General features: G+C 35.7%; 2 protein-coding genes and 1 pseudogene across 3 annotated transcripts; all 3 read left to right on the top strand.

Moving 5' to 3' along the window:
- The first annotated feature begins 1767 nt into the window (after window positions 1-1767).
- Window positions 1768-2487, top strand: LOC111809250 (uncharacterized). Its single transcript, XM_087117058.1, has one exon. The coding sequence runs from the start codon at window positions 1798-1800 to the stop codon at window positions 2272-2274; it is 477 nt and encodes a 158-aa protein (XP_086973184.1). The 5' UTR covers window positions 1768-1797; the 3' UTR covers window positions 2275-2487.
- A 3286-nt stretch (window positions 2488-5773) lies between these two features.
- LOC111809246 (Auxin efflux carrier family protein) lies at window positions 5774-7791 on the top strand. 2 transcript variants are annotated; one of them, XM_023695668.2, is made up of 2 exons: window positions 5774-5937; window positions 6187-7791. In XM_023695668.2, the coding sequence occupies exon 2, from the start codon at window positions 6218-6220 to the stop codon at window positions 7586-7588; it is 1371 nt and encodes a 456-aa protein (XP_023551436.1). In that variant the 5' UTR covers window positions 5774-5937; window positions 6187-6217; the 3' UTR covers window positions 7589-7791. The 2 variants fall into 2 exon arrangements, with proteins under 2 accessions (XP_023551436.1, XP_023551435.1); XM_023695667.2 differs by having other exon boundaries at window positions 6149-7791.
- Window positions 7792-10914: 3123 nt separating this feature from the next.
- Window positions 10915-12252, top strand: LOC111809249 (putative ribose-5-phosphate isomerase 2 pseudogene; annotated as a pseudogene).
- The last annotated feature ends 471 nt before the right edge of the window (window positions 12253-12723 follow it).

The following is a 12723-nucleotide window of genomic DNA, read 5'->3' as shown; positions in this document are numbered from 1 at the left end:
ACATTTTCTCTTGTGACAAATCGTATATATTCAAATTAGTCGAACTAAATTTTAGTTGATAAATATGGTCAAGTGAAAAAGTGTTTCGTAATTATTAACATTTGAAAGGTAGAATTGTTATCGATTACATACAGCGTTGTGGGCGGGACGGTGAAAGATGGTAATCAAATACAAAGAATGAGGTGAAAAAAATGTGTGGATCATGTAATAAACAAACTAAAAGGATAAAGCATATTTTTCTTGTGATGATGCCAAATTTGAAAATGTATTATATGCAAAAAAAAAGCTTATAAAACTTTGTTAACGCAAATTAAACATTTTATTCATCGCTCCACATGCAAAAGTATGTTCCAATTTTAACCTATTTTTTTTTTCTTTTTCAATTTTATTTATTTTTGTTCTATAATAATCTAAAGATCTATAAAAATATTTTTAATTTATTTAATTTCATTTTTTTAGTGATTAATAGTTAAAACCGCGTACGCCAAAATAATCCATTCCCATTTACACAAGAAAATGCCAAAATGTTGGAAATATCTAATTTGTCCAAAAAAAAAAAAAAAAAAAAGACAAAAAGATAAATAGACAAATAGCATTTAAGATTGTGTTTTGTTTTTTTTATAATAATAATAATAAAAAAGAAAAGGAAAGTGGAGTATTTGGTGTGACTTTCTTTTTAAAATATGCACAAATTTCATGACATTTTGTTGTTGAAATAAAAATAAATATTTTCAAAAAGAAAATAATAATACTTGAGGTTGCTTGTTTTTTACAATAAAGTTAAATTTAAATGCAAGTCCCTTCAAGGTTGATTTTTGGTTTATTTCCAACTAATTAATATACCTATTTCGTTTTAAAAAAAAATTACAAACTGAAATTACCAAATTACCCCTCCAAATAAATCAACGCAATGAGATAAAATCTATCGTGAAATTTGTCAGATAGAAATATTATAATTAACCGAGTAGCGATTAGAGATATGACTTTCTTGCTGAGAATTCGTGTGTACTTAGAGAATAAAAGAGGGTATAGAGGGAGAAAAATTCTCGTGAGCTAAATAGGAACGGGGACATGAAATCCTTGCCCGTGATCACATTGTCCCTCGTTCCCACCTCGTTTACCTTTTTCTTTTTTTTATTATTACTATTATTATTATCGTCATCATATATTCATTACAATATCTATAATATTTAAAATTCAAAATATGGTTGATTGTTAAGAATGAGAAATAAAATTGGATCGAAAGTATGTATTCTCATTGATATTCATAGAATACAAGCTACCCACTAATACCTACAAATAACAAAAAAAAAAAATATAAACTAATTAAATATTAAAAATAAAATAAAATATATTACTAATCAAATCATAAAAGAAGGAATTTTAAAATATAATATGTAAGATATATTCTATAATTAATATATTATCTAAATATTATATGGAAAACTAAAAAATTTCTATTTAAATAAAAAATAAAAAATAGAATAATTAAAAAATAAATGAAGTTAGAAAAAAATTAAAACGGAAACATCCATCCCCTGGGGCTGGCGACTCTTTTATCGTTATCCCAAAGCTTAAGAAACGACAAAAAGAGGTGGGGATGAGAGGATGATGACAAGTGTCACCCACTGATAATTTGAAACAAAATCAGAGCCGTCGCTTTTTACACGGTTTCTCCTGTCCTATGGTTGCATCCCGGATTAAGTTAACTCTTCCTTCATCTCCTCCACTTGTCCATAAATAAAACCCTATAAATACCCTCTCAATATTCCGTTTCCCCAATAAACCCAAACAAAAATGAAATCAATCTCCTCCGCCAATTCCGCTCCCTTCCTCCACTTCCATCCCATCCCCTCCTCCTCTCGCCGGCGGCGGCGGCCACCACTCCTCACTGTAATGGCCTCATCAAGAGGAGCCGACAGTAGCAACAGCAACAACAACAATAACAACAACAACTACTACGCGAGCGGGAAGCTTGTGGACGAGAGCATGATCGTACTCCGGAAACGGATCCACGAAATCAAGATGGTCGAGCGGAGCCACGAACCCCCTTCCAATTGGCTCGACTGGGAGAAACGCTGCTACTCCAACTATGATTCACATATCTGTGAGGCTTTGGGCTATCTCCAATCCCACTTGATGAACACCAGGCCTAGCGTTGCCTTGGGAATTCTCCTTCTTATTACTCTCAGTGTTCCGCTCTCCTCCGCTGTCATTCTCCACCGCTTCATCGACATCGCCGCCGCGCTTCTCGCCGGAGTCCGTCTTACTTAACTCTTGCATATAACCAATACCATAGAAGCCACACGCCGTCGTTTTGAGGATGCTTGTTTTTCTATTATAATATATATATATATATATTTTTTAATTTAGGGAGTAGTTGGTCTTTGTACAGCTTAGATCTCATTGTTTGTATCGCTTTCTGTTATTTTATATAAACGGTCAAGTTTCCATTTTAATTAAATAAAAATTATATATATATTTTTTTATGTATAATTATCACCGCTAATTTTCCTTTAATCCTTTTTTTATTATTATTATTCTTTCCCTCTCTCTCCTATGTTAGTTTGAAATCTGTCTACGTCAATGAATCTTAAAAAATTAAGAATTATTATTTAAGAAATAATTACAGAGTTTTCATCATTTCAGGTACGTAATGGTCACAACATTCCTATATCATATTTTATACTATGCTTTTCCATATTTTAACTTACTCAAAATATTATAACTTATTCAACTCACTTTATTTACTTTTAATTTTTTTTATAACGGTTTATATGATTTAATAATCTCACTAATTCATATTACCCAATCTTTGTTTGTTTAAATTGGGTTAAAAATGTTTTTAGTTGGGTCAGACCTATTAACCCGATCTACCTAAAAATAAGGCTACAAATCAACTCAAATCTCTCTTTAAAAAAATAAGAATATTTAAGGTAGTAATTGATGTTTGTGTTGAGTTATAACTTTAGTTATTAATGTAATGTGTTACATTAAAAAAAAAAAAAAAAAAAAAACCAACAACCCAACTCGAAAATAAAAGATTAAAAATCATCGACTTAACCTACAAAAAAAAAAAAAAAAAAAAAAATCGAATTGGACCAAAAAACTTATTCCAACTTAACTCAACTGAGTTCGTGTATACATTCATACGTTTATCCTTAAAATGGTTAGGTTGGTCGGTAAAAAAGAAAAAACAAGCAAAACTAAATTGATGAACGTTACAATTATTATTATTATTTTAATTATTATTCTTATTAACGATTTGGTAATAAATAAAACTATTCTTTTTTTTTTAACCATAAACAGAATATTGTTTAATCGGTCAAATGTAAAAAGTAAGTCACCCAAGTACAATATATATATATATATATGTATATATATATATATGTTAGACAACCAATTTTACCGAACTTTCTAATTTTGGTTACACAAAGCGAAATTCTATTGGACAAATTTGGTTAAATATTTTTGAGTGATGATGTGACATTACTTACATAGATAAAAATATATATATATTAAATAATTTATGTTATGTTATGTTATATTATATTAAAAAATTATTATATGGGTAGATGAAGTAATTAAATGCTTAGGGGTTGTGGGGATGGCAGGAAGGTTGACCTAGTCATGAAAGTCAACTCAACTGCCAAATTGGGATAGGTTCTATTTATGGCAGTCTCGTGTTTGGTTGGATGTTATTTCTATGCTCCATGCACATTTTGACTTTTTGATTCTGTCCTTTGTTCTAGATTTTTATTTTCTGTCCTCAAATGTCAATTTGTTTTGTTTCTAGAATTGTAATTAGAGCACGGAGTATTATGTGCATCTTTCTTTTACATATTCTAAATTACTCCCGTTTTATTTGTATATTCTTCAACATCGAAAACGTGTAAGAAACTGACGGGAGGTGGTGGGTTTAGAAATATCTCCTCTTTTTCTTCCGTCTCTAATGGGGTCCTTCACTGTTTTGTCTAAATGATATGGATTGTTATTACGTATAAATCGTTGTTTTGTTTCAAAAATGCATTTTTAGAGTAAACATCAACCCAATAATTATACGCATGTACAGTGTTGGTTTTCCACCTCCCCTAGTCCACACCTATTCGTTGCAGAACAAGGGTTAGAGAGCACGGGATAATCTAGAAGAAGTTTCATTTATTCACGACATTATGACGTTGATATAACAAAATGATGACGTGAATTCTTAAATAATTGGCACAAAATTTTCAAAATTGTTTACGAGACAAAAGGGTCATGGACAGTTGGCATGTTGGACCCTACATAGGCATAAAGTTTTCAAATTTAAATAATATGGCTAAATCATAATTGTTGTATGATATTGGAAAAGGCAAAGTTTGAAAATTGGGGAACTTGGTTGCCAATGAGATCAGGTGCACATGGCCAAACAAGTGTACCTCTTAAGCAATTTAAAATCCTCCTTAATTTAAGCTGCCAACTTAAGTAATTTAAAGTACAAATATGGGCCCACCAGACCTTGTGAGCCCCTTTCCTAGTCGGGCTAACATTCTCTAGTACGTTGTCTGGACACCCAGTAGGGATAGTGACCATCGTAGTATTGTGATAATCATAATAATCATTTTTCTTTTCCGTAATGTACACGTCTGTGCCCATTGTAAATGGGATAATTTTTCAATGCATGTAACATATAATGATGCATGAGGTCCCAACATTTTTCATTTATTAAACCATGTAAATCAACTCCCATTTTTCGTTCATATCATATCATTTTACAACATAATCTTTAAAACATGTATCGGGGTTGAGTACCGTATCAAAACATGTTTACTGTGTATCATTCATATCATGCATCGTATTATGTCATATCATGCATATAACATGTCCTTTAACATATCATATTATATGATGCACCCGTATTATATCATAAAACATATCACAACATGTATTATATTGTCGAATGTGCTACACCATAACATGTATCATATCATCAACACACCATATCATAGCACGTGTCATAACATTAACATATCATATCACAGATATATCACAGTCATATCATTTCATAAATATGTTGCACATATTAAGCATATGACACATGCAGAACCACGGGACACGTGTCATTATACAAATATAAACTTCTAACTATGCCGATAATAATGTCACTTACTTGGTTGGCCTTAGCCGACGTTTTCCTAAAATAAACACTTGAGTTTGTCCTTAGAAACTTATTCTAAGAGTCGCCGAGGTATTTCCTATTAGAACATTCACTCAGTTTTCTTAATAATTTTAGTTTTGAATTAAGAAACTAAGCATCATATTGACCTTAATCTCCTCATATAAGGTCGAATTCAGGTCTGAGAAGGTAAAAAATGTAGTAATCAGTATGAAACTCTTAAAACCGAGCCGAATGACCGAGTTTTGTGTTGAGAAGTCGTGTTAAGCTGAGACGCGTTGAGCCGAAGGAGCCAAGGGAGTCGATAGCTACATAAAGGACACGTGGCAAGGGAAGGAGCTGACGCGTGCCGAGTCACGTTCCGAGTCAAGGCATGGAGTTGGGGTCGAGTGGGAGTATCGCGGGTCGTGTATTGGGTCGCATGTTTTTGGGTCGTTATTCGTCTGCGTGTTTGGGCCGTGGTATCGTCTGGGCTTCTATTCCTGCAAAGCGTTTGGGTCGAGGTTGTTGGTGGACTTCGTGGTTGGGCTTAAGTGGGTTATGAGATGGAGTCCAACCCGGGTCCGAGTTGTTGATTCAAATTTAATTCAACACTGTTTACTTCATCTCAATAATTGTACTCTCAAAGAAAACAAAAAGATTCCTCCATCAATGAACGATTCTGATATTTTCTTCGTAAGCTTCCCACTCTTATCCTTGGATTTTTCTATGAATTTCCGTGGTTTGTTTCCCCTCTTTCCGTCTTCAGCTCGCGATTGAAGCTTCCCGGATCTCCTTCTTCGGTGAGTATTCACTCTGATTCTGTTTACTTTCTTCTCTACTTCAATCGGAGTTTACTTTCTTCTCTACTTCAATCCAACAGTTTTCTGATTTATTTCCGTTGCTTTCAATTTTGCTGACAATTTTAGAAACCCCCATTTAATCTTTCAACGCAATTTCTACTTCTGTTCATCTGGTTACCTCTGAAATCCATTCCATTGTTTTCGCTTTCAGACTCCGATTATAAACCTTCCAATTTCTCTTTCACTCAGTTGGTTGTTCTATAATTTCTCCGAAATCGAGATGGCTGATTACTTCAGTGTCGGAGATCGAAACGCGGTCAGGTCGAGTAGTGAAGATCTGCTTAGCGCGATTATGCCATTAATGAAGCTTCTCTCCCTCACAGCTATAGGGCTATTACTTGCGCATCCAAAAATCCAAATGATCCCAAGAGCAACCTTAAGGCTCCTAAGCAAACTTGTTTTTGCCCTCTTCTTGCCCTGCCTAATCTTCACCTATCTCGGTGAGAGCATTACGCTTGACAATATTGCTAAATGGTGGTTTATCCCTGTAAATGTTGTGATCAGTACAGGGATTGGATGCTTTCTAGGGTTTTTGGTGGTCATTCTCTGCCGCCCCCCTCCTCACTTGATCCGATTCACCATTATCTCAACTGGGTTCGGTAACACAGGGAATCTCCCTCTTGCCATTGTTAGCTCTGTTTGTCATACTGCTGATAATCCCTTTGGTCCTCATTGTCACTCAAGAGGGGTTTCTTATGTTTCCTTTTGCCAATGGGTTTCTGTTATTCTTGCTTATACTCTTGTGTATCATATGATGGAGCCTCCAATGGAGTTTTATGAGATTGTTGAGGAAGGCACTGAGATTGAGGAATTGGTTGAGAGTAATGATACTGATAATGATGTAAGTAAGCCACTCCTGATGGAAGCCGAATGGCCTGGAATTGAAGAAAAAGAAACTGAGAATTGTAAAGCACCCTTCATTGCTAGGATCTTCAAGAGCATTTCAAATGTTTCCCAGTCTACATTTCCTGATCTTGATCACTCCAGAGATAGTTCTACTACTCCGACATACCCTGAATCGATCCGGTGTTTGGCCGAACCGAGAGTTGTGAGGAAGATAAGAATTGTAGCTGAACAAACTCCTATACAACACATTCTGCAGCCCCCAACCATTGCTTCTTTGTTAGCCATCATTGTTGGTTTAGTGCCTCAAATCAAAGCATGCTTCTTTGGCTCTGAAGCTCCACTATTGTTCATCTCCAATAGTTTAGAAATTTTAGCTGGTGCAATGGTGCCTTTTGTAATGTTGATCTTGGGTGGTATGCTTGCCGAGGGGCCTAACGAGTCATCGACACTCGGCCTGCGTACTACAATCGGTATAAGCATCGCAAGACTCTTGGTCCTTCCTGTCCTAGGAATCGGGATCATTGTAGCTGCAGATAAGCTGAACTTTCTAGTTCATGGTGATCCAATGTACAAATTTGTGGTTCTATTGCAGTACACAACACCAACTGCCATATTGGTAGGAGCAATTGCGAGCTTGAGGGGATATGCAGTGAGGGAGGCCTCAGCTCTGCTGTTCTGGGAACATGTATTTGCCCTCCTCTCCCTATCTCTTTATATTTTTGTTTACTTTAAGGTTGTTTTATAAGGATCATTGTTGTTTCCTCCCTGTCTTACTTACCATCATGCCTTCATTTTTAAGGGAATAATAATGTTGTTCTCCCTTATCTTTGCTTGTATAGCTTGGTTTAGAAACTGGTGATATGTGAAGTTGTTTGCTTTAAGCTGCAAAGTCTGCTTGAATTGAGTCTCTGACACTCACTTCTTAGGCTATAAATTAAAATTTCTAGACCTCTGAACTAAATGCATTCTTAATCTCTCTTCTTAGGCTATATGTGTTAGACTTGGACAATGGGCGTGAAGATTTTGTTTCCCCTTCTCGATTTTTTTTTTCTTGTCGTTCATATTTTTGTACACTTAATCGAGTCGGGTCGGGTGTGAGATCACTTTAGTATTGAGTTTGTGGTTTAATCATGAACCGAAAAATGATTGGATAATATTCGTTTGATTTTGTACTCATCAAAAGAACGATAGTAGTTTGATCTTGAAGGTCGATAGATGTTTGATCTTAAACGTGAAAATTGATCGATTACGAGATCGATAGATGCTAGATCTTAAACTTGAGAAAAGGATGATTACGGGTTTTCTCGCAAATAGAAATTTTCGAATCGCTATAAATTTGTGGTATCAATTCTTCCTCTCTACAGATATAAATTTTCCCTCTATAATTGCTCCTCAATTATTTTCTTCAATTATTTTATTTGGTGGGTCAATTGTACAAAATAAATATATTGATGTGACAATTTATGAGTAAAAGCTAAAGAGCGGAAGTGATATTATTTACAATTATTTAGATAGAATTAATATTACCATTTATTTTATCTCTTTAGTTAAGAAAGGAAGGACACTTACAGATGTAGATTAGCTTAAACAAATTCAAGCTCGACTTCTAAAGGGTGGTTTAAAGAAGCAAACAAGGTTTGTAGTAACGTAATGCGTTAGATAACTAGACATGAACCAGACATGAACCAGTAGAGGCAATTGTGACAGAGATAATAGCAAAAACACGAGTTTCTAATGGTCATGGACATATGTTAATCCAAAAGTCCAGCCTTGTCTAAACCACCTATGTTAACTGTTAAGTAATTCAACAAGTTTCTATATAGGAATGATTAGAGGGCTTGTCAACTCACATCTAATTGTGAATTAGCTCCGAGGAGGGACGAGGGCCTGTATAGTGACGATAGTTTTAGAGATCACTCGTAGCCAATTCTATGATAATGTAGGAATTGGTAATCAAGCCCGTAACTCTTATTAAGAACTTATCATAGGGATATGGATATGTAGCAGTATGTAGCCGTTCAAAATAGTCCTTCGTGAGCTAGAGTAGCAAGGTTATGCTAGAAATACGATGTGCTATAGTGATCCCTCATATGGGTAAGACCAAGGGATCCACAACTATTCCTTGGTAAAAGTTCACGTACAAGGGTGAGGGACCACATGAGAGTCATAGCTTGAGAAGTACGAGGGTTGCCCCTTCATAGTTGAGATGACATTATGTGGCCTATTAGAGAGTTGTCCGTTAATCCTTTGTAATTGACCAATTCGAGCAATATTTTTCATAATGTTTTTGCAGTTTTGGAGTTGGGAACAGTTAAAGATCGCACTTCATAAATACTTGACATTTGAGCGAGTGACATGGGCAATGAAATTTTAGTAGTTTAACCTTAAGTGTGCCTAAGAGCCATTCAGAACTCTCTAAAAAAATAAACATGTTCAAAGGAAGTTGAATACTAGGCATCGAGGGTTATGGATAGAGCAAGTACAAATAGAAAGTTATGGCCTTCAGGCTAATTGTAGTAAGAACCCAAAGGGTGCAATGCAGCTCATTTAGAGCCATAGAATTGAGTTGGTTAACTTGAAAGTGGACGACCTAGACACGTGGACATATAGTTTTATAGGATTTGATTAGAGTTTATAGGTAGGATGCATACCGAGTAGTTTATATTTGTTCGTGCTTCTTTTCTATTCCAGATGATTCGTACGCTAGTTATCATTGGTGAGAGCGTTCGTGAGCCATGCAGTTGTTGGAAAAACTATTTGCGAAACAATTTATTAAACATTAAATTTGAAATTCTAAAACCTATCTGATTTATCATTATATTTTTACAAAATTACAAAATATTTGAATTAAGCCCTCAAATTTAATTGAATTGAAATACTACAAAATATTGTCCAATCAAATTTACCAACACCATTTGTTGTTGGTTAAATTTAAAAAGAAAATATCAGTTTCATTTATAACCCATAAATTTTTAAATGTTTCATTTTTAATTTTAATTAAAAATTTTAGAGTTTGTTTCAAATAATTGAGATATTCATTTTTATTTAAATTCATAAATAAAATCAGTCCAAAAAAATAATAATAAAGACGTGACATTTTAAGTTATTTTGATGGCTCCAACATTCTGGTGCATTTCCTACGACATAGTCACATTATTAATTTCTTGCTTTTAAGAGTGAAAGTTATCTTCTAACTATCTTCAAAAGATAAAAAAAGTATGAATATAATATTTCTTTTTAACTTTTAGGTCAAAATATCATAATTTTAATTTAATATTTTATGTACGTTCATCCACTCGAAAAAGTGAAAGATTGTAATGTGAACCATTGATTTGGGAATATGCGCATAAATTTAAAGTTTGCAATTTAGGGAATAACGATAGAACCTTAGGGGATAAACTTGACATTTTACCAAACAATAAGTAGACGAAAACGAGGACCCAATGTTATGCCCTTTATCCTCCAAAAAAGGCCCGGATCCCCTATTTCTTTTTTCTATAGGAAAATAAGCCCGTCTCGAGGAAAAATCTGTGTCCAGGAAGGCTATGTAAATTAGGGTCTTTAAGCCCTCACCCAGCACCTATTAGTTCAATCAACATATGTTTTTAAATAGGTTTGATTCTTTATTGGATCATAAAAACCCACTTTACGAAGATCTCTTCCTTCTCTTCGAGTTCGAACATCAATTGCAATGATTCGATAAACGGCTCATTGGGATAGATGTAAATTAACAATACCCCCAGTTTTCTCCTCGTACGGCTCGAGGAAATTCAAAGTTCAACTTTAGGTTTATAGAGTAGATTGATCTAGAATTAACGAGTGAATACTAAATGAGAAAAATATGAAACGCACTTTGATCTCTAACTCGGGATGAGAACTCATGATTTGATCCGCTATTTTGAACGCATGGATCATGTTTATAATTTGTAATGTAAAAAAAAGAAAGAGAAAAGATATAAATTTGTTGAATCGAATGTGTCTCCCATGGCGTGAAAGCGCCAAAAGCAGAGAGTTGAAATCCAGAGGACCACCGCGTTTTGGGGCTTATAAAAGCCCATTTTCCCAAGAGAACCAAACAAGACCTTCCCTACACCGTCCCCTTCTTAACCCTATCTCTGCTCTGCATCGCTTCCAATCTTCTCCGCCACACATTCCCTTCCTTCAATTACACTCCTAGATTCTTGTTCTTCTTCAATTTCTTCCATTAATCCAATCCCTCTTTCAATTTGGACTCTCCCCCATGATACCCATCTTTCCATTTTGATTCCATTCCTCTCATTTCTCTGCAACAATGGCCATTCCTTATCTCCCCAATTTCATGGGGTCCGACAACCCCCCCATGGCCGCCGCTCTTCTTCTTCCTTCTTCCGTCCCCCTCTCCCCGCCCATTTTCTCTCAGGACGATTACAAGAAGGCTGCCGCCTACAAGGCCGTCGAGTTTGTTCACTCCGGTATGGTTCTCGGCCTCGGAACCGGCTCCACAGCTAAGCACGCTGTCGACCGGATTGCCGAACTTCTCCGACAGGGGACTCTCAAGGACATCGTCGGAATACCCACCTCCAAGAAAACCTACGACCAAGCCGTTTCCTTAGGAATCCCTTTGTCCGATCTCGATTCGCATCCCGTCATCGATCTCGCCATCGACGGCGCCGACGAGGTCGATCCCCATCTCAATTTGGTGAAAGGCAGAGGCGGTTCCCTCCTCCGTGAGAAGATGGTGGAATGTGTTTGTAAAAAGTTCATAGTCATCGTCGACGAATCCAAGCTCGTTGAGTACATCGGTGGAAGTGGGCTCGCAATGCCTGTTGAGGTTGTGCCGTATTGCTGGAAATTCACAGCCGTTCGCCTTCAGAATCTCTTCGAAGACACCGATTGCGTTGCGAAGCTTCGGAGTGTCGGAGACGATGGCGAGCCCTATGTGACGGACAATGGGAACTACATTGTGGATTTGTATTTCAAGAAAGCTATCGGCGATTTGAAGGTGGCGAGTGACAGAATCTTGCGGCTGGCTGGAGTGGTGGAACACGGTATGTTTCTTGACATGGCTACCACCGTGATTGTTGCAGGGGAGCTAGGGATTACAATAAAGAACAAGGAATTAGATCAATAGGAACCCACAAAGGGGCTAAGCTTAGATTGAATCTAAACGTGATAGAATTTTAGAAATCTGGATAAGTTGTTGTAGAAGAAGAGATTTGGTTTCATAGAATGAATGAATCCCTTTGATTACATAATCTTGAAACAGAGAGTCACAATCAAAGAGGGTCACTGTGGGTTTGAGAGATTAGTTGAGCTGAGTTATTTAATTTAGGAACAGGGGCAGTCTAATGTTTGAATGTTTGTCATGTCATGTCATGTGATGTTGTCTTTCAATACTAATAATTTATAAAATCTGCCCATTTTCTCTCAGTTTTGCTGCACTTTTCTCTGTCTCTTTTTCTTCCTCTTTGTTTGTTTGAAACATTTGATGAGTCGTTTTAGGGCTCGGGATGCTAGCAAATTTGAGACTTCGGTATGCAATTGTCATGAATTTTTGGTCGAGGGCATATGCTTTACCTCGTTCAATGCAAAACTTGAGCTCTAACTGAAATGATTCGGTCAATAATCAATGATCAAGTTCTACTAGTTGGATGAAAGTCCACATCAACTAATTTAGGGTATGAGTTTATAGTCAAAGAATACTCTCTCCATCAGTTGTTAGGCATTTCCTCGGGAAAGCCTACAGCAAAGTCATGAAAGTTTATGCTCGTGGACAATATCATACCATTGTGAACCGTCTGTGTTTATTTAACCCTACTTACATTTGAAATATGTATCATTATTGAACTGCTTAACTAATTAAAATATTATATCTAAATTTAAATTAAAAAATGTTAAAAT

Source organism: Cucurbita pepo, chromosome 13 (assembly GCF_057944985.1).
Source record: "Cucurbita pepo subsp. pepo isolate OVF chromosome 13, ASM5794498v1, whole genome shotgun sequence".
Classification (NCBI taxonomy): Eukaryota; Viridiplantae; Streptophyta; class Magnoliopsida; order Cucurbitales; family Cucurbitaceae; genus Cucurbita; species Cucurbita pepo.
The sequence above is the reverse complement of the archived record's forward strand: the minus strand, read 5'-3'. Positions and strand labels throughout refer to the sequence as shown.